At 34.4% G+C, this 23,481-nt stretch overlaps 1 protein-coding gene across 5 annotated transcripts in view; it reads right to left on the minus strand.

The window, feature by feature from the left end:
* Positions 1–23,481, minus strand: part of CNOT2 (CCR4-NOT transcription complex subunit 2) — a 101,391-nt gene that overhangs the window by 4,832 nt on the left and 73,078 nt on the right. For all 5 annotated transcript variants that reach the window (XM_016191296.2, XM_007530114.3, XM_060194944.1 and 2 more), the window contains 9 exons: positions 21,631–21,710; positions 19,343–19,468; positions 17,506–17,630; positions 16,456–16,576; positions 16,180–16,336; positions 8,396–8,457; positions 8,254–8,303; positions 5,376–5,476; positions 3,348–3,492 (listed from right to left, as the gene is read on the minus strand). In XM_016191296.2, the coding sequence (XP_016046782.1) occupies positions 3,348–3,492; positions 5,376–5,476; positions 8,254–8,303; positions 8,396–8,457; positions 16,180–16,336; positions 16,456–16,576; positions 17,506–17,630; positions 19,343–19,468; positions 21,631–21,710 (967 nt within the window). The remainder of the gene's footprint in view (positions 1–3,347; positions 3,493–5,375; positions 5,477–8,253; positions 8,304–8,395; positions 8,458–16,179; positions 16,337–16,455; positions 16,577–17,505; positions 17,631–19,342; positions 19,469–21,630; positions 21,711–23,481) is intronic.

Below are 23,481 nucleotides of genomic sequence, written 5' to 3' on the forward strand. Positions count from 1 at the left end.
TGACTCACACTCGTAAAGCTTTCCCCCTGCAGGTGGGGACCAGGGGCTCGAACCTGGCTGGGTTCTTGCACATTGCAATATGTGCGCTTAGCCAGGTGTACCACCACCTGGCCCCAGTTCAATAATTTCTAAATGCCATAATAAAAGCTATCATAATACTAATTCATACAGCAGGCTTTCTACTGTGAGTTGAAGATATTTAAGACATGATGTTTAGTAACAGCAAAGCACACCCACTTTACAGTTGGAGACTCAATTTGGGCCATGACATTTTAATGACTTTTCTTGTAGTGTGATGTTAATATCTATGAATAAAAAAATCTGGATTTCTAATCCATTTTCTGGGAAAATACTGATAACGCCCCTAAAAACAAAGGGAAAATAAGTTAAAATTTTATTCTGTGACTGGTACAACCTAAAAGTTTTAAGTTTATGAATTTGTATTTCAACATAGTCAAAAGAACTAACTTACACTGTTAATAACTGATAGAAACCAGAAATTTGCTTGTTGTCATCACTAAGAAATAACTGGGGGGGCCAGGTGGTGGCACATCGAGTTAAGCTTATACAATACCATGTGCAAGGACCCAGGTTTGAGCCCACACTTCATGAGCGCTGGAGCAGGTCTGCAGGTGTCTGTCTTTCTGTCTCCCTCTTTCTCTCTCCCATCCCTTCCTCTCAACGTCTCTCTATCCTATATAAAACAAAAAAGAAAGGAGGAAAAAAGGAAGGGGGGGTAGGGGAGTAGCTGCTGGGAGCAGTGAATTCGTAGTGCTGGCACTGGGCCCCAGAGATAACCCCAGTGGCAATAAAAATTAGTTGAATATCAATGTGAGAGGCTAGGAAATTATCTCAGAAGAGGTGTTTTTTTTTTAAGAACAGTTTAATGGTATTTTTCACATTTTAGTTTCAAACAGCACAGCTAAAAATTTAAAGGTCAAAGTTAAAGCACAAGTTCAGTTGTACAGGAAAGATAAAACTGGGTACAATATTTATTAAAACATACCACTATTTTCTTTAAAATACCATTTATCTTGCGGGCAAATAGTTTATGTAGGATATATATATATATATATATATATATATATAAAATTATATTATTTAAAAAAATTTATCTAAGTGATTTCTTCAGGTACATGAAACTTCTAAAATAAAAACAGAATTACACACATTGACCTGTTCCCTTTTGCACTTGTAAGTTTAGGATAACTTACAGAATGCTTTAAATGGAGAAAACCAGTTATTTCCTGCAAAAAAGTATTTCCACCTTCAAAAATGCTATATTGTGCCTGGGGAAGTGGCTTAGTAGTAGAACACAGGACCTGCACATGTGAGGTTCTGAATTCATACAAGCCAGAGTGATATTGTGATTCTAACCCCAACCCTAGACACATACACACATTTAATAAAATACACAGATCTTTAAAAAGAAAAGAAAAAAGAAAAGAAACTTTCCCCCACTCTCCTGCAGAATCAACTAACTTGAGAGGCTCTCAGAGGATGACTCCAAAGAGGAACATTATCACTTGCATCACTTGGGAGGATGTTAGCAATGCAAATCATTAAGTACCACGCAGAAAAACAAGACAGGGCTCATAATTTGGGTTTCAACAAGTTCTCTAGTAATTCTGGTGCAAGCTAAAGTTTGAAAAGTATCAGCCCAACCTAGTAACAATGAACTCTTTTGAATTTTTGGAAAAATATTAACAAATTATAATAATGATTAAAAATAACAGAGCAGTAAATTATCACAACTACTCCCAATTAGCAATACCCACACTATATTCAATGTGTATATGCAATTTAATTTAATCTTTTTGACAATCTAGAGGCAATATTTCAACCTAACAGAGAAGCAAGGATGAGAAGACTTGAACAACACCAAAGCATTAAATTCAAAACCATGACACAAACTATGACTTTCTATTACACTATTCTTAAAGATGGCTAATATACACATTCTCTCATTTATTATATATCATTCATGTATTTCTTTTTAAGTGGCTGTCACAGCTTTAGTCTTTGAAATCAAGACATACTCATCACAATGGTTAAAATAACTCAGATATAGTGTTTATAGCACGTGGACTTGGCCTAAGAAGTAGTGATATTTGCTATCGAGAAGCATCCGTCACCCCCCCATCAATAATAAAAGATTTTACCTCTTGAGCAGTAGTTCTTGTATTGTATTGGTGATTTCATTATTTTTGTATGAAATCTTTATTTAAGTCTTGTGATATGTAGGAACTAATTTACAGTCTTAAAACATTTGAACTGTTTATCAGTTTACTTAAACTGGTTCAAAAAGAAATCCAAACTAGCAAACTGTCCAATGAAATGTCAAATATATTTATGTTTATAAATTTATTTAAAGCAACTGAAAGTAAAATACCCTGGAGTTATGATATCATATAATGTGGGTTATGTTTTCCCTTACTAGATAAATTTAGTAAATACATACGCTACTAAGCACAAATGTGGATTATGCATTGACACTGATAAAAACTGGTGCCCATGGGACAATTAGAAAGGTTTTTTAAAAATATATATGTTTATTTATTTATTATTGGATAGAGACAGAGAGAAACTGACAGGAAAGAGGAGGAAGTAACAAGGAGAGAAACAGAGAGACATCTACAGTCCTGCTTCACCACTTGTGAAGCTTTCCCCATGCAGGTAAGAACCAGAGGCTTGAAACTGGGTCCTTGCGTACTGTAACATGTGCACTTAACCAGGTGTGCCACCACCTGGCCCCTAGAAAAGGGTTTTTAACCAGGAAATATAACATATGAAACCTAATTAACTGTACTGTTTCCAGAGCTCTTATCCCTTCCACCATATTCAACACACTAGTCATAAGAGCAATTATGCTTAATGCTTGCAATGCTCTTTCATTATATAACTTATAAATAAAACTTCAGGCAGCTTTCCTGTAATGACTGGTGTTTCAAAAAGTTTGTAAAAGGTCTGTATATGTTTACTAGTTTTGGGAATATCTCATACTAGCTTATTTTGAAGTAACAATAACGTAAGATACATGACTGGGATTGCAAGAGGGTATCTTTATTTTATAACTGAAGACACAAAAATAGTTCAAATGTTACCAAGGTTTTGTGAAAAATTACAAAATCTCTTATTACCAAGTTCAATTATTTTCCTAACTACTGGTAAAATAAACTTTCTGAATATTCTCCTGAAGGTTGAATTAAGACAAAAGTGGAGACAAAAGACTTAGCAAGTATATGGCACATTATTGAAATGGACGTATTGATACATATAAACAGATAAAAGAGGACACTTCTTTTGAAAAACTAGATTTATACATTGACACATGGAAAAAAATATACCTTAGCTACTTTCCTCCAGTTAAGACAGTCAAAGAAGTAATATGTTCCCCTCTCATAGGTATTGGTTTTCATTGTTGGCTCCATGCCTGGTGCCCTGGTAATCCATACTCGCTCTTCTTTGTGGTATCTCCAATCACGGTTAAAACTTCAATTTTTAAAAGAAAAAGTCAATTAATCTTTTTCCTGTGGCTAACATAAAACATTTTCTACATTTTGAAAAATATAATTACATATAAGATTCATAAAAAATGTAAATGCTTTTTTAACCTGACTTAGTAAGTATAGCCATGCTGATATAAAAATAGGAAAATAGTGTTTTAATTTTCCCAAAACATACACTTTTATCAATATGCATCTTTATTTAATGGAAGAAATTTTGGACACACGCAAAATAAGAATAGTAGAAGGTCTATGAGCATTGTGATGAAACATGTAGGCAAGAATTTTACTCTTGTTCTCAATATTCAATCAAAATTGAGATATCTATTAAAACAACCTCCCTATTAATATAATATTCTGTAAGAAACTAAAAACCTTCTTTTTTTAAAAATTTATTTTATTTATTTATTCCCTTTTGTTGGCCTTGTTGTTGTAGTTATTATTGTTGTCGTTGTTGGATAGGACAGAGAGAAATGGAGAGAGGAGGGGAAGACAGAGAGGAGGAGAGAAAGATAGACACCTGCAGACCTGCTTCACCACCTGTGAAGCGACTGCCCTGCAGGCGGGGAGCCAGGGTTCGAACCGGGATCCTTATGCCGGTCCTTGTGCTTTGCGCCACCTGCGCTTAACCCGCTGTGCTACAGCCCGACTCCCTAAAAACCTTCTTTTAAATTAATGATATTCACAAGATTTTGTAACCATTTTGAATAACAGAAAATCCAACTTGAAAATACTTAATGAACTACTTCCATTTTAAATTTAAATCTCAAATTCTCAGAAACTTGGGTAGCCATTAGTATCAATGCAAAAAATCTCTGAGGGCTTGGACAAACCATTACATAAAACAAATAACTTCTTATCAGTACAATGGGGGTAATTTTTTAGAAATGTGGTATCAGAACTTCCAGTGATGAGTGGATGGATGAATTTATTTCTTTTGAATTAAAATGAGTAAATAAAAACTGCTATCTTACATGAAAAAAAAAAAAACGCAAATTTTACCAAATCAAAAACAATTCATTAGAAATATAAGATTTCCATTTTAAATTACCTGACACCAGGTAGAAGTATTAGCATAAAATTCTTAAAAATGTAGAAAAGTCTCCAAGTCATAATTTCGTAAAACAATTCACATTATAGTAAACATCACTGGCAAAACAGTATACTGGTAACACAATTATATTATCCCTATGTAAAACTTTACTTTTTTTTTAGATTTTATTTATTCATGAAGATAGAAAGGGGAGGGAGGGAAAGAGAGAGAGAGAGAGATATGGAGAGAGAATCAGACATCACTCTGGTGCTGCCAGGCATTGAACTCAGGAGCTCATGCTTGAGAATCCAACGCTTTATCCACTGTGCCACCTCCTGGACTTAAGAGTATAAATAAAACTAAGCTAGAAAGATAACTAAGCAGTAACACATAAGGCTCTTATGCCTAATAGCTCAAGTTCTATTCCTGATACTACACAGTCTAGAACTGAGCAGTACTACATCCAATCTGTCTCTCTCTCTCTTCCCCCCTCATTTCACAAAAATGTCTTAAAAAAAAAAAGTGAAAAACTATAGCCATCATCACTTAAAAAAAGCTTTCAGAATAAAAAAATCTCCTATATTACCAAAGCATTTGAAAATATTTAGAACATAGGGGGCAGGGTGGTAGCACACCTGGTTAAGCGCACACATTAAATTGTGCAAGGGCTTGGGTTCAAACCCCTGGGCTCCAGCTGCAGAGGGAAAGCTTCACAAGTGGTGAAGCAGTGCTGCAGGTGTCTGTCTCTCTCCTCTTATCACCCCATTCCCTCTCAATTTCTGGTTGCTGTGTCTATCCAGTCAATAAATATAATAAAAGAAATATTTTGAACATACAGCTCTACTGCAGCTAATAGTTGTAATACGTCTCCTCCATTCATGTAGTAGAGATAGAAAAGTAGGTCTTCTCCATATCGGCCAAGTTTTATTGCAGCCAGCTGGAAAAGAGAAATAAATTATTCTGAAATATAAAACAAGTTGAAAAATCTTAACATTTAACTGCTACCACTAGAATAAAAATGCACAGATGAATAGAAACTCTTTGCAGCAGATAATTGTTATTACATGATTACACAGGTATAATTCCAAAGTGAGTTCATTTACTTGACCAAGGCTATTTTACATTTATGACACATCTATTTACTAACAGAAAAATAAGCTAAATAAAAACTTCTAAGCAAGAGTAATTTTTTAATGACTTGAGGAATTTACTAATATCCAGCATAAAACTGTATGCTCAGAGATGCTCAAGTCCTAGTTGTAGTATCATGAGCATGTTCAAGTTATTTAATTTTTGCATAATAAAAATGTGAGCAATGACACCTTTAAGGAGTTCAAATAATATAAACATATATTTGTGTGATATAATTATAAATAAGTGACTATATGAATGCACTTTGCAAAAAACGTCTGAAACATACAAAGCTTATAAACTAAGGTTAACTGGTGGAGAGAGGAGTAGTGTGGGCAGTGGTGCCCTTGGTTAGGTACACACATTACCATGCATAAAGATCTGGGTTCGAGCTCCCCACCTGCAGTGGTGAAGCAGGTCTGCAAGTGTTTCTCTCCATGTCTATCTCCCCCTCTTCTCTCAATTTCTATCTGTCCTATCAAATAAAAAAAAAAGGTAAAATAAAAATAAAAGAATTAAAAAGAAAAAGCAAAAATTATCCACTAGGAGTGGTGGATCTGTCATGCAGGTACCAAGCTCTAATGATAACTCTGGTAGCTATTAAAAAAAAAAAACTTAACCCCCAACCCCCACCTTCTGGGGGAAAGCTTTTCAAGTGTTGAAGCAAGTCTTCAGGTGTCTCTCTTTCTCCATCGCTATCTCCCCACCCACTTTCTCGGTTTCTGGCTGTCTCTATCCAATAATAATAAAAAATATTTAAAAATAAGAAAGTCATATATAGATAGCTCTTTATGGATGACTACAAGATGAACGATTTATATTCACCTCATGAAACAGAAACATTGTTGCCTATCAAACTAGAAAAACATGTCCAATAGTTGCAAATTCTCATTTTATGGTCTTTATTAAAAGCTCACCAAATGAAAATACTTACCTTTCTTTAATCAATGTATGGTTACTTAACTGCTATACATTCTGAATGTAGTTTTTCTCTACATACTATCCCTAATTCAGGCAATAGTTCTGACTGCAGCAAATTCTCCTTGATTAATATTTCTCAAATTGGCACAAGAAACAATTCTGACATATTTAGGTAACTGAAGCAAAAGAGCTCTACAGTGGAGGTGACAGGAAATCACATAATAAAGAAGAAAAACATGCCTTTCCTATCTCATAATTTTCATTTGTCATCTACTCAAAAATGTTTTTCTTCCCCACTGGGTTTCTTTTTTAAAAGCCAAGGCTTCCTAAGCCTGTGTAATTCCATCACACCTAGTAGGTGATTTCCCCCCCCCCCCTTTAAGACAGAGGTTAAGGGGAGAGAGAGAGAGAGAGAGAGAGAGAGAGAGGAGAGAGCAACTATCCCACTGCTCATGAAACCTCCCCTGTGCTCAAACCCAGGTCCTTATGTAAAGCAGTGTCTACTCTGCCAAGTTACCTCCAGGCCTTATTCTCAAAAACTGAGAGACATATAGAGAAATACTAGTGCATTTGCTTGCTTATAAGATCAATATTCATTTGACTATAGAATTGCATAGTATACAAGTAGAACAACTATTAGCATATACATATTTATGGCATGTATAACATAAATACATATTTTTATTAAATTATAATCTATGTCAAGCCTAAAATCTAGATACCATTTCTAATAAAAATTAACTCTGTTTTTCACCTAATGTAAACTTGTTTCTCTTAGCCTTAAAAAAATAAGGCAAGATATTAAGATTGCATTGTTAATTTATGCTAGATATTTAGGTAATTAAAAGTAGACACCCCCCCCCGACCAAAAGAAAAAAGCTATGAGTATTAAACAGTTCTCAACTGATCAATTAGAAACACAGAATCTGTAACATAAAGGAAAGTCAGTCCTTTCTTTCTTCTACAGAACAGATGCCTGCAGCATTTGCTGCACTGCTCCTGGTTACCTTCCTGCAGGAGTTCAAACCCTGGTCCCAGGAAAATCTTTTTTTTTCTTAATTTTTTAAAAAATATTTATTCATTTTCCCTTTTTGTTGCCCTTGTTGTTTTCATTGTTGTAGTTATTATTGATGTTGTTGTTGTTGGATAGGACAGAAAGAAATGGAGAGAGGAGGGGGAGACAGAGAGGGAGAGAAAGATAGACACCTGCAGACCTGCTTCACCGCCTGTGAAGTGACTCCCCTGCAGGTGGGGAGCCGGGGGCTTGAACCGGGATCCTTACGCTGGTCCTTGTGCTTTATGCCAGCTGCGCTTAACCACTACGCTACTGCCCGACACCCCCAGGATCTTTCTTATTGATAAGGGGACGAGAAAAACTAATCAAATTTTCCAAGTTAGTGAAGTGATACCAACTGTGGTTTTAACTGTACCGTTACTAATAACTGAGATGTACTTTACCAGCCTTAATATTGTAAAATAATTTTTAAAATTACAACTTAGAATATCATTAAAACATTAAAATTACAAGTAAACATAGAAATAAAGTTGTTGTATATATGTAAGCATACCCCTCAGACCACTGATAATATTTTCAAAAACTTACTAAGCTGAAAAATAGCACCTGAAAAATACACACTAAGTAAAATAACAAAGTATACTCACCTTATCCCTAATGTGAATGTTCGTTAAGTATTCAGATGGAACATGGAAGTCTGGATAATAAAATGGGGGGAAAGGCCTTATTAACTGATTCTTAGTTGCAAATATCTTTTTTAAAGGTCTGAACATAAACAGATTCTCCTACCTATGTCTTGTGGTCGACAAGGTGAAGATGCCCAGGGTGATGCAAATTTGGGGTAGAGATTTCTGAATAAGGGGAAAAAAACACTCTGAAGTCCATAATAGAAAAAAAAAATCTAATTTTATTTCAAGAAATCAGATTTAAAACAATGATTTCAAATGCAAAATGAGCATCTTCTAATTTCCTTCTTGTGCTTCTATGACTACACAGAAGGAAACTAAAACAAGTTATTATGTATTACTTCAACTGAAAATACATTGCCATAAATTCACTTTTCCATTCATTTGGCAAAAAAAAAAAAAACCAAAAAACAAAAACAGTATTCCTTATATGTAGAAGTTCAAATTCACCAAAGATTGCAAGTGCCCACTGTTCTATGTGTATGGAGTACATCAATGAACAAAACAAACAAACCACTGATAAGAAATTTATACCTGGTTGAGGTTAGTAGGTTGGAGGGAGACAGATAAAAACAATTTGAATAATAAATAATATTCTGTATGTTAGTGGAAAAGTAGGAGAGATTAGCTACATAATTAAGACAGTCAAAATTCATAACATTGAAAAGATGAGACCTGCACTGTGAAGATGACTCTGTGGGTAGGGCATACTGTTTATGCACGAGGCTCTAGGTTCAAACCCCAACAACTGCATATAATATAGTGATGCTCTCTTCTACTTCTGTCTGTCTGTCTCTCTCCCCTCCCGTGGAAGTGAGGGGACAGGAGGTAGGGAGAGAGGGAAGGAAAGAAAATTTGAAATATGAACAAAGATTTGAAGGATATAAAGGGGATAATTATTTTAATCATCTGATAGGAAAGTTTTCTAATGAGCAGGAACTGCTAGACTGACTAAGGCAGGGGGACAGGCTATGACTGGCATGTTTGAAGATTAATGAAGCTGGAACAGCGTGGACAGTGGCATCAACAGGTGAAGCAGAAGCAGCTGAAAGACACAAATCATTACAGATCATGTAAGCCTATAAAGATTTTTGGAGCTGTAATCATAACGAAACCTCACACACTACTGGCCTTTGAGCAGTGTCAAATACTTACAGAGTAACTTAGAAAAGTTTGATTAAAAGGAGATATTTGAAAGATGGAAGAAGTAGAAAATAGCTGTATGCTAATTCTTGGAAAAGACATACCCAAAGACTGCAAATAGAGCAACAGTGGGAAGTTTTCTTCCTTCCTTCCTTTCTTTCCCTTTTATTTATTTTATTTTTTTCCCTTTTTTAGAGAGATTTTTAAATACAAAGAATGGATCAATATGGTAAAGACAAGGTGGCTACAAATGATGTTAGGTTTAGGTCTACAGGACTATGTTGACACAGTTCTGAGCTCTTCAATCTTTCTTAGTGAAAGAGAATTTAAAAAGAGCAAGGTCATCACATAAAGGTATGGATTAGGTAAAAGGCATTAGGGATTTAAAGAGGCACATGTAAAATATCTGTAAAGGAGAACAAAAGAGCAAAAAGACCAGGTATGTCCCAGGTATGCTTATAATTGGAAGAATTATAAGGGCCCAATTTAGGCTCCTGGTTATGAATGTTAAGTGAGATCAGGTAGTTAACCTGTATATTTTTCCTCTAGTTAGATTCAGCTACTAATAGCACAGATCAAGAAGAGAAGATATAGACAGGATTGGGAATCATAGTAAAATTAGCAAATAATCAAGGAGAAAGAAAAAATATTTGCAGGCTATTAGGGAAAGAAAGAAACTAGCATACAAAGGTAGAGCTATCAGGCTTTCCTCAGATTTCTCATCTGATGAGGCAAGGAGGGAATGGAAAGATAATATTCAAAATACTGAAAGATCAGGGGCCAGGCAGTAGTGTGGTGGGTTAAGTGCACATGCAGCAAAGCGCAAGGACCCCGATTTGAGTCTTCAGCTCCCGACCTGTTGGGCGGGGGGGGGGGGGGGGGGGTCACTTCAAAAGCGGTGAAACAGGTCTGCAGGTGTCTTTCTCTCCCCATCTTCTCAATTTCTCTCTGTCCTATCTATCAATGACAGCAATAGCAACAGTAATAAACAACAAGGGCAACAAAAGGGAAAAAATAGCCCCCAGGAGTAGTGGATTCCTAGTGCAGGCACCAAGCCCCAGCAATAACCCTGGAGGCAAAAAACAAAACAAAACAAAACAAAACAAAAACCTGAAAGATCTGCTCTTCCAATTATCCTTCAACTATAAGAGAAAAATAAAGCTCTGCTCAAACATACAGAAGCTAAAGGAATTTGCCACCACCAATCCTGCCTTGCAAGAATACTGAAAGGAGTCTCACATAAAAAGCAGCAACAAAAGAATCCAAACTCTAAGTGAAGTGACCAGTGGTAGAATAGAATCAGAAACACAAATAACTGCAACAGTTATTAACAAAGAGATAGGAAAGATGAGGACAAAATGGAGTGGTAAAATCAAATATTGATGAATCAAAGTCAACTTAAAAAAGGATGGTTGCAGATACTATAAGTTAATATATAACACTCATGATAGCCACAAAACAAAATATAGAACAGAGACCCATAGGAAGCATAAGTGTAATAAAGGGGACAATTATAGAAGATCAATCACAGAAAATGACACATAGAAGCAAACAGGAGAGGTGGGGGGTAGATAGCACAATGGTTATGCAAAGAGACACTCTGGCCTGAGGCTCCAAAGTCCCAGGTTCAATTCCCTTCATTACACTAAGCTAGAGCTGAGCAGTGTTCTGGTTAAAAAAAGGAGGTGGAGGGGAGAGGGGGAGAGGGAGAGAGAGAGAAAAAACAGGAAGGAAAAGAACCAAGAACAAAAAACCTCAAAACAGAATCAGAATGACTACAACTATATATGTCAATCTTCACCCTATATGTAAATGGTTTAAATGAAAACGTTCATTATTCTATGTGTCCAGGAAACACACATCTAAAGGGAAGGCAAAAAAAAAAAAAGTTGAAAGTGACAAGTTGGAGCAAAGTGTTCCAAGTCAATGACAGAAAAAAGATGCAGAAGAGCTATTTTGCTATCAAACAAAATAGACTTTCAAGCAAAGAAGAGAGACAGAAGTGGATATTAGATATTGGTCAGATGATCAATCCAACAAGAAGACGTGACTATCTTATATACACATATTTCAGATACGGGTGCACCCAAATATTGGATTGTTGGGAAAATCATGACACATTTTGGCACAGAAAAACATGCCATGACTTTTCCAATAACCCAATATGTAAAACAAGCACTGACTGACTTCAATGGAGGTATCAACAGTAAAACAGTAATATAGAGCTGAACACATTGATAGATAGATCATCTGAACAAAAATATCAACAAGGAAACAGAGGTCTTTAAATGAAGTCATAGATGAGATAAACTTAACAGATACATACAGAACATTTCATTCCAAAAGTAATGAATACACATTCTTCTCAAGCACACATGGAACATTCACAAGGACTGACCATATGTTGGAACACAAAGATATCAATAATTAGTATGTAAATATTGAAATCATAAAAGTACCTTTTTTTGACTATGGGATATAAAGTTAGAAATCAATCATAAAAGAACCAGGGTAGGGGTAGATAGCATAATGGTTATGCAAACAGACTCTTATGCCTGAGGCTCCAAAGCCCCAGGTTCAATTCCCTGCACCACTATGGTGCTGAGCAGTGCTCTGGTAAAAAGAGAGAGAGACAGAGACAGAGAGAGACAGGCAGACTAAATACTATGCTTTTGAATAATACCTGGGTCACTCAATAGATAAAGAGAACTTAAAAATTACTTGGAGAACAGTAATGAAGACACCACCTACCAGGCACTATGAGACATAGCAAAAGCAGTTAGTTATAAGAGAGAAAAGTTCATACATAGCAATATAGGTCCACATTAACAAGGGGGAAAGGTCTCAAGTAAAGTAGCTAATGTCACAACTGAACCAACTATAAAAGAGCAACAAAGAGACCCAGAAGTTGGTAGGAGAAGGGAAACTGTTAAAATGAGGGTAGAAAATGATGGAATAGAAACCAGAAAGATGGGGCCAAGTGGTGGCACACCTGATTGAGCACATGTGCGCAAGGACCCGGGTTCAAGCCCCTGGTCCCTACCTGCAGGGGGAAAGCTTCACGAGTGGTGAAGTAGGGCTGCAGGTATCTCTCTTTTCTCTCTCCCTCTCTATCTCCCTTTCTCGATTTCTGGCTGTTTCTATCCAAAAAAACTAAATAAAGATTTTAAAAAATCAAAAAAAAAAAAAAAAAAAAAGATACCAGAGAGACCATTCAAAAGATTAAAGAAACCAAGAGCTGGTTCTTCAAAGGATAGCTAAAGTAGATAAACCACTATCTACATACACAGGGGAGTTAGGGTTGGAAGCAAAAGATAAAAAAAAGATCAGGAATGAGAGAGATGAAATTATAATTGATACAGGGGAGATACAAAGAATCATGCAAGAACATTATGAATATATCTATGAAAATAAATAGAACAACACAGATGAAATGGATATATTCTTAGAATCATACTTCCTGCCAAGTTTGACCCAAGAGGAAATAGACAGACTAAACAGGTTAATCACTACTGCAGAAACTGAAAAGAGTAACTGATAATTTCCCCAAGAATAAAAGCCAAGGTCCAATGACTTTTCTAATGAATTTTAAAAACTTTCAAAGGAGAACTAACACCAATATTCCCTAACTTCTTTCTGAAAACTGAAGAGGAGGAATCATTCCCAAACATATTCTAACATCACTCTGATCCCTAAAGCAGGAAAGGACTCTACCAAGACAGGACAATATAATTCTGTATCTCCCATCAACACTGATGCAAAGATCCTAAACAAAATCTTGACTAACTGAATACAACAAACTATTAAAAGAATCATTCACCAAGACCAAGTAGGATTCATCCCAGAGTAGTAGCAATGGTTCACAAATCAGTAAATGTAAGCCATAACACACTGATTAATGCTCAGATGGCATTTAACAAGATCCCATATGCAATTATGATAAAGACTTTATGAAACAGGTAATAGGAAAAAAATTCCACCCTGTAGTAAAGGTCATATATGACAAACTCAGAGCTAACACAATACTCAATGGGGGGAAACTGAAAGCTTTATTCTCGTCACCACTATTATGGAACATAGTCCTAGATGTCCCTCATTGGTGTAATCAAGAAAGAAGGAGACATCAAAGGAATACACGTAAGAAAGGGAGGAATTATCACTATTTCCTCATGACTTGATAATATACTTAGAGAACCCCAGACTCCACAAAAAACTGTTGGAAATAATAAATTCAGTAAAGAAGTAGGATACAAAAGCAACATACATAAATATGTGGCATTTCTATAAAAAATGATGACCCAGAAGGAACTGAAGAAATTAATCTCATTTATAATTGAATCCAAAAGCATAAAATGCCTTCAAGTGAATCTAACAAAGCATCCTACAATGAATACTATTTTTACTCCTATGTTATTCACTATTAAAAGAAACAGACATAAGGAAATTGAAGAACATTCCTTGTTCCTGGACAGGAAGAATAATCATTATTAAAATGGCCATCTTACCAAAAGCAATCTACAGATTTAAAGCCACCTCTATCAGAACACCCAAGTAAATTCATCAAAGAAATTTTGGATTTCCAAAAATTTCCATCCAGAAATTTCTGTGGAACCACTAAATATCATGAATAGCCAAGGTCTTCCTCAGGGGGGAAAAAAAAATGGAGGTATCACACTCCCCAACTTCAGCTTGTACAAGCAATAGTAATTAAAATAAAAACTAGAATCAAAATGAACACTTAGACCGATCAAATAATCAAGAGCCCAGAAATAAATGCACAGATATATACAGCTATCTATTATATGCCAAAGAGGGTAAAACCATTCAATGGAGAAAAGGAAGTCTCTTCAACAAGTAGTGCTGGGGAAACTGGACATGAAGTCATATGCAGAAAAGTGAAATGAGACCACTACAAGCATCAAAATTAGTTCAAAAGGGATCAAGGACCTGGGGATTAGACATGAAATTGTAAAATACATAGACAAAAATATGGGTAAAAACAATACAGGACTTTAATATCAGAGATGTATTTGGAGACTGAACACCATAGACATGTGAAATGAAAATAAGATTAAATAAATGGAACTACATCAAGCTAAAAAAGCTTCTACAAATTGAAATCACAAGGAACAATATGCAACCTAATAACTGGAAGATATTTGCCTATCACTCATCTGACAAGAGATTGAAATCAAACATCTGTAAAGAACTCATATAGCTCAACAAAAGAAAAATAACCCAACAAAAAAGGGGGCTAAAAACAGTTTTCTACAGAGATGCACATTGCCCACAGACATATGGAAAAATGTTCCACTTATGATTAGAGAAATGCAAATTAAAACTATATTGTGGTTTCTCCTCACATCTGTGAGAATGGCCCACATCAACAAAACAGGAAATGACAGATGTTGACAAGGTTGTGGAGAAAAGGGGACTCTGTTACTTCACTGGTGGAAATGTAAGCTGGAATGGTTGGTCCCTTTGGGAAACTGTAAGGATATTTTAAACAAATAAAATGTAAATACCTTAAGATCCAGCAATATCACTCTTAGGCCTATATTCAATGGACATGAAAATACTGGCTCAGTGGGACATAAGCATCCCTATGTTCATAGCTGCATTATTCACAATAGCCAAAGAGTGGAAACAGCCTAAATACCAACAGACAGATAACTGGATAAAGAAGTTGTGGGACATATACTCCATGGAATACTACTCTGCAATTATATTGTATCCTTTGTGACAAGACAAATGGAACTAGATGTTCAGTGAGATAAGAGCTAGGAGACAACTACCAGGATGGTTTCATTCATATGTAGAATCTAGAAAATTGACAAACATGAGCTTGCAAAAAACAAAAGAAAAAAAGAAGTCTCAAACTTTGTGAGAATTATGGTGATTATCATTGGGAGGATGGGGTCACAAAAGTTTGGTAGTAGGTGAAATGTGAAACTATACTCTGTAATCTTACAATTTTGTAAACCATTATTAGCCACAATTTTAAAAAATGGCTTGGGGGTGTGGGGGGGAGAGAAGAGCAAAGTAATCAAAGGCATATGTAAAAAAACTAGTTTGAGTGATCACATCATTTAAATGTCTGAGAAGAAACTGAATCTATTTCAGGGAAAAAAGAGGGATGTTAAGAACAGTGAAAAAGAAGAAGAATCAATAGACATAATAACTCCATGGAATAAAACAGTAAGAATCAGTAAAAAGAGAAGGAGAGAAAGCAGAAAGTGGCATGGAACAAAAACAAACAAACAAACAAAAAAACCTTTCAAATTATGGAGAAACTTAAATTACTAGTAATGACAAGATCAATGTGATGACTAAAGAAGTGAGTAGTTTGGGTATTGTGTAAGCAAAGAAAGTAAAAATGCTGAGATTCCAAGATTTTTAAATGTATATATTAAAACTTCCAAATTACAAGAGAAAAAATATTACAAAGAGCAGTGACCCAGACCTAATGAGAAAAAAATGATCAAAAGAATCAACTGGAATGGGAAAGCTATCAGGGGAGGGGGTGGGATATGGAGATTGGGTGGTGGGAATTGTGTGGCGTTGTACCCCTCCTACCCTATGGATTTGTTAATTTATCCTTTCTTAAATAAAAAATAAATTTTAAAAAAATCAACTAGTAGCAACAATGAGTGGCAGTAGGTGATACAATCTGACAACATGAAATTTTAAACTGTAAGTCTGCAGGGAGGTAGGAGAAATGTGGAAGAAAAGAAAAATACTTACTCAGGAGAGTTCAAGTTGAGGCCTAATGTTGTTAAGTCACTGCCTAATGCAAGATGTACCATTCCTGGGTCTGTCTCTGCTGCCCTGATAAATGTTAATAAGCCAATCATTCCAAATTGGTCCGTCACCATTCCTTGAGGAATGTTAGTAACCCGACCTGGGTAGAATAAGAGTCATTTTTACCTTTGAGGAAAAAGTAAAGAAAATGCATTCTGTAATATATTTGATATATATATATAGAGAGAGAGAGAGAGAGAGAAAGAGAGAGAGTCCCACCATCAGGTAACACCTGGATCCCTTTTTTCTGCTGGTTATTATTTTGTGTTGTTGAACTTTTATCCCCAGGAAATTTGGGACCATCTGTACTTGTAGTTGTCTTGCCGGATGTATTCAAATTCTAGCACGAAAGAGAAAAATTAAATGGGACATTAAAATTTAGTAACTGTAAAAAAAGCCAAGGTTATACAGTGGCGTCTTTCTACTCATTATTATATGCAAATTGGTAGTTTTATTACCTGTTTTCAAGTTATACAAAAAAATACTTTGCTTCCACAACTGTCCCAGGGAGTATAAATAGATTCTGTATTGCCCACACCAAGTATTTAAAAGACAATATATATGGAAGATAATTTTATTTATCTCAGATCTTCAGTCACAGAAAAACCACCAGTCTATCTCAGAAGTTTATGCTTTGGGATACACCTGAAATTGTACTTCTTTACGATTTTCACTTAAAAATATATAGCATTACCTAAAACAGCACCATTAAAAAAAACCCTCTAAGATATGTTAGAATATAAAGACTTAAAACTTTTTAATGTCATTTAATTCTTACTCCAATTATCTTCTTTGTCAATTACAAACTCACATCGCACATTAAAAAAAGCTATTTTCAATGAAATGTGGAAGAAATAAACACATTTGTTAAGTCAGAAAGAGGAAGCTGAGTTGGCTGAATCAACACAGGAATAAAAATGTGTATAAAGATTCTTCAAGGAGAAAACTTACTCAAGAAAAACACAGCTCCTTAGAAGGCTATAATATCAAACTTCATGGGATCCAGCTGACAGGGACTACAATAAAAGTCTAAATTAACTCTGAGAAGTTCAACAGAAATTTGCAAACCTATATGAAATAGGAAAAAAATAGGCTATCTTCTAAGTTATAAAGATTTTCCATATTCTTCAGAAGTTATATTATTATAGGTATTCAAGATAAACAAGCTTGTAATTTAGTAAGTCCTTAAAAAAAAAAATTCTACAAAACTGTTAATAAAGAGAAGGGAAAAACTACATCACTCACAATACAAAATTTTCAGTTACTTACAGATTTACTGTCATCATTACTTGATGTTGGGTCTTTATAGTTGGAGCCAGGTAATGCTGGAAAGTCTTCATTGTGGATTGAGAAGTCCTGGGATTGCTCATTTGCTGGTTTTGTTACCATTCCAACTAGGTAATGAAAATAATTAGGAGAATTGCAATTGATATTTGTGATATCTTGCTACAAATTATAAAAAGTTAACTCTCCTCAAAAGACATCAAAAGGTTTCTTGTATTACATTATGAAAGCACATTTCAAAAAATTGGTAATCAGTGTTAACACTGAAGAGCTAAATTTTCATATACTGATTAACAGTGCATGCAACATACAGAATAATACGAGGGAAGTGGTAACCCTGTACTTCTAGTCTAGTGTCATATACAGGTGCGTAAAGTATACTGTTGTATGGGTTAAAATTTACTTGTTTTGTTTAATAACTTGTATTTAAATATTTGACCATTATAAACACCAGTTAATTGCCAAATACAAATGAACAGAATAAATTTTAAAAGAATATGTCAGTATTCCACTTGAAAGTGACTTACAGAGTGAGCAAATTGCAATCAATTACAAAACAACTCCATATTATTTCAGATTTTCTTGGACTCCATGTAATAGATGTTTAACATGCAAGAACTGGGAAGTAATCCTCCCACTATACTTGGCATTAGTCGGGCCCTTATTGGAGAACAATATCCAGTTTGGGGCTCCACAATTCAAGAACGATATGGAGAAACTAGAGATGTTCCAAGGAGAGCAACGGGAATGATTAAAGGGATGAAAAAATGGACCTATGAGGAAAGGTTAAAAACATTAGAGTCTGAACTGAGAATCAAGTAGCTAGGCACTCAACTTCCAGGGCAGATCATTTTTCTGTTACTTTTGGAAGATTGATATGGAAACTTTGGAATATGAACAATAGGGTTTTTACCTTCTGCACATGCTGTCAATTAGATTCATATTTCTAAAGTCATAGAAATCTTTGAAAGAAAATGGAAAGTGGAGAGAAACCCTGTTCTCAGAAAAGTGATGAGCTGATTTTTGTATAAATTCGATGTTTTTATTATTGGTCTGTATCAGATTCTCCCCAAAAGAAAATAATTAAGTGCAAAGGATTAAATAAAGATGACTACACTGCTGTTACATAATTTTCATGTATAAGTTGTTAATCCATGTCTTACATTCCACCTTTCTTTGGTTTAAGCTCTTCAGTCAAATTTATCATTTATTACAAAGTAACCAAGGGCATTAATGGTGACCAAGAGTCTACATAAGCAGTACATGACCCAAGAGCAGTAGGAGAAGCTTTTTTTTTTTTTCTTTGTGGAAAATTTATCAATGTCTACACACATTTGTTTATTACAATGGAAGATGAGGGGCCAGATACTGCAAAACATTCTGTGACACACAGGACAGTCTCCTATTCACAAGGAACGATCTGGCCCAATGCTAGCAGTGTGGGAGCTGAAAACTGGCCTAGAAAAAAATTTCCAGTGCATGGTCAGTTATTAATTACTAGAAATGTGTATTTTAAAAAAAGACACTGTTACGAAGAGAAATGGTAGACCACAAAATAATGATTTAAGGTGTATTAAGGCAGAGATGCCAAAAAAAATTATGTATACATATCAATATGGGCTTCTTTTGGGGGATTCTGTACAAAATAAGTTTTTCGATTAAACACTGTTATGTGATATACTGAGAGGGGGAAAAAAACTAGCATAAGTTAAAGCTGAACCAAAAAAAAAAAATCACACTAATATGATTAGAGAGCACACAAAAATATGTTTATTCGTATACTAGACAATTTCCATTGGTCATAATTAAAAAGCTTAATTACCATAAGGAGCTCTTCCAGCCAAGGGATTTATTAATGGAGTTGGATTACCACTTCCTTCCCTTCTGTTCCGGTCTGCTAATGCTGGAAAGTCTGAAAGGTCCAATCCCGTCACATTTTCACTTCCATCTAAATCATAAGAAAGAATACCAGTTATTGATTCTACAAATATTTCAACATAATTATAAAGACTAGTGCTCGCTTCGGCAGCACATATGATATATACTATAAAGACTAGTCATAATATAATTTGAAAGGAATGTGCCTTCTTCCTAAATAATTCAAGGCACTGTACTAGGTATTTATAGATCTCAGTAAGTATCTGTGGACTGATTTCACATTAAAAAAAACAAACTGTTGTGCTCACTTTGGCAGCACATATACATAAAAAAAACAAACCTGTAATGAATAATTTAGCAACAATAATATGTAATAGCATAATAACATAGACAAAAGAGTAAGATGGTACATTTTCCCCATGAAACACAGTAATCTAAAGTTATAATTTGTTAATTAGCTGGTCTTTCATATCCAAGCAAAAGTTGTATCTGGAATGCTTGGAGAACTTCAATTATATATAGATTGGATAGACAGTGTCTGTGTCTACTGAACATGGTCATAAACACATGTGATGCATACACTGCACAAGCCCTCAGACTCTTGCACTGTGGTTCTTTGGCTCCCATACAAGTCTGTCAATGTATACATGTATGTTTTGAAAAAAGGAGTTTAAGTATGCTTCAGAATATGTAAGGTTCCCATATCTAGCAAGAGGTTATAAGTATAGAAATACGATGCCAACTGCAAATGTTTACATTACCTATTACACAGTAGGCGCTCAATAAATACCTGCTAATGACTAACATTTATTTGAGTTCATCTAAAAATTAAGGCATGTTTGCTCTATTTTAAAAATTAAAATTTAACCCAACTTTCTTCTCATCTGCTTATTTTAAATATCCTCGTGATTTTGTCTTCTTTTAATCTCATAACCTTTGTTAACTTTTGAGAAATTTAATTTTCTTCATTAATTTTAGCCTGCACTGCAGCATGTTTGTTTCATCCAGTGTTTAACAATTATTTTTTAATTTTATTTTGCCCTTTCCCCAGTTAATTTTTCTTTTTCTGATCATAGGAGAATCTCAGGGAGGAAAAACTATTATATCAAGATTACTTTGTTGATAGAAAAATGTATCATAGTAATTTTCCATTTCAGGTGACAATTTTAAGATAACAATCACATAACCAATCACATAAGTTCATAATGCAGTTTATGAATTTTTGTGGTATGCATCCTGGCTTCAGAAAATAATAAAACAAGGGGGAAAATAGTACCTTTAAAAACAATGGAGAATAGTATTACTTCATAACATGTTAACATCCAGAAAGTAAAGCTGTCATTTCACATGCTGAGATTGGGAATTATAAAGTTTTGTGTGTTCAATATCAAATATTCACACATACATAAGCATTTAAAAATGAAAAGCTCATAACCACAAATCACACCTGTAGACTGAATCTTCTCTGTGTGCCGTTTCACTGTGCTTTCTTTCACGCTCCACTTAATTTGCTATTATTTCTCAATCATAGTAATTTTTGTTCCTATACTTATAGGTATGTTGATTTCCTTTCTTAGAAAAGAACTGAACACAAAGGTGGAGAGGGTGACACTTAAAGCAGAACAGCAAAAAAAAGCCTGTTCTGTCTTGTCTGAAGCTGTTGATAAAGGAAACAAAGCGATAGTTTCCAGGAATTCTTTACTGATAAAAGGAGAATTGGCTTTCCATGTAACTGAATTTTGAATTTTACATGTAAACTGGATTAAAAAAGAATCAAAAGGTTAAACGTCAAAATTAGTATTATTAAAACTATTAATAAAAAATGCAAGTGCTTCGTAGAACAGTTTCTTCAATTTAGTCTTTATAGCCAGCATGCCACACCAAACAACCTAGTTTAGAATGTAGTTCTCATAGTGACAAGACTGAGGAAGCAAAGCTTTGAAGCAAAAAGATTCTGAGGCATAAATGCAGACTGAAGGTGATACGTTTAGGCATTCTCAAGGTGTTAAGGAAATAACCTTGATGTTATGTAAACACCATGTCATTATTATACCAAGGAAAAATAACATTTAAGTATCTCTTAACTGTTCCATGAATTAAGTTCTATTTCCGTCAATTTCTCACTGAATAAAATTCTAACATTTATCACAAAAATGTTCTTTCAGATCAGTATGTTGCAATTCAACAATCTGTAATTGTTTCAGTAGGGTGCTAGCTCCAGAATAAGCTTACCTGTTCCATTAAAAATGTTACTTGATAAGGAGTTATTCATTCCAAATGCCTGATTCCTGTTCATTCCAAATCCAGACATACTGGGTACATAAAAAATAATTTTAGATATATGGTAAGAACACTAACTTTCAGATGAAGAAAGACAAAAGTGTACACTTTTTTGAACTTCTCATATAAAACAACATGTTTAAAATAAATACTGACTTAACTTTTTTGAGGTTAATCTTTATTTATTTTTTAAAAAACATTTCTCCCTAAAGTATTCCTATGAGCAAATGAGAGCCAAACATGTTAAGCAGATTGATTTAAAAAAAAAAAAGTGTGTGTGTGTGTGTGTGTGTGTGTGTGTGTGTGTGTGTGTGTGTCTGTGTGTGTCTGTGTGTGTGTGTCTTGAAGAAAACAGAGATTATGGGAACTGTTGTAAACTAGGAGAACCATCTGATTGGATAAAGCAATTAACCTAAAAAAATGGAGTTTAAGAATAGTTGTCAAACAACATCAACAATGGAAATAATAATAACCACAACGAGGCTACAACAACAAGGGCAACAAAAGGGGAAAAAAATGGCCTCCAGGTGCGGTGGATTCATGGTACAGGCCCCGAGCCCAGCAATAATCCTGGAGGAAAAAATAAATAAATAAATAAATAAAAATAAAAAATAAAATAAAAAGAGAATACTTGTTTAAATTTCATTTTCTGGTAAAAGTGTGATAGTATTATATTTCAATAAAAATCTTTTATATCGCTCTCTTTTTCAACCAGAATATAAACTCCCTGAGCATGAAGTCCATGTGATAATCATTTATGCATACTCTAACTTTAGTGGTGAACAGGATATAATAGGTACTAGATAAATATCTAGTTGACCTGAATTAAATGACATTTTTCTTTAACTGAAGTCAGTGTTCTGAAACATCATTCTCATCTAAATATAGCTTGTATTTCAGTAACTTAAAAAGAAAAAATTCCTTTAGAGCCCTCAATTCCAAATTATGTATAACTGATACTTGATAAAGTTACAATGACTGCCTTTTAGCAGAAGCTTAACCATAGGGAAATAATTTTTAAAAAAAATTAAATTTAAAGCAAGGTCAGAAGTAATTAAGAATGTCAAAAAGAACTGTTAATACAAATTCTACAACCAAAGTACATCAATAATTTCGTAAGAGTGTATCAGTGTTATAAGTAGGGTTAAACTTTTTAAGATAACATTTTTTGTATAAATCTGTAAAACATGATCAAACAATAGTTTCACAAAATATGCAGCTTGTGAAACAATACCCAAAGAAGATTAGAAAGCCAACAGAGATGGTTAGTAGCATGTCAGAACTTTTGGTGATATAAGTATTCTCAAATATCGAATATCAAAAGATAAAAGCATTTTACAATAAATATGACTTATTAGAGTAATATGTAGGGTTTTAGACCCATGTTTCATTGATAATTTACAATCAAAATATTTTTCCAAGAACAATTACAATGAGAAAACACATGTAAAGGCAAAATTTTAAATATGCATTCAATGAGCAAGTCTATAAAAATGTAGAAAGATGTAATAAAGCCTAAGATATGCTACTGTATATATTTAGAAAATTCTCAAAGAAGTGAGTTTTAATAACTCTGAGTAAAGTAACAGGAGTTCATGGGATGAAGTTTTGACCATGTTTTACTAGTATTAGATAAAAGAAAATGACTTTAATGGATATGGTGGCTGTAATCAGGTCAAGGTTTCTCCCTGCCCCCATGTTTCTCATTTAAAAAAAAAAAAGCAATCAAACACATTTGGGGGGGGGCAAAAAATGAAAGCCTTATATTGTAGGCATAATTCACATGTAAGCTAAAATCTGAAC

Source organism: Erinaceus europaeus, chromosome 7 (genome assembly GCF_950295315.1).
Source record: "Erinaceus europaeus chromosome 7, mEriEur2.1, whole genome shotgun sequence".
Taxonomy (NCBI): Eukaryota; Metazoa; Chordata; class Mammalia; order Eulipotyphla; family Erinaceidae; genus Erinaceus; species Erinaceus europaeus.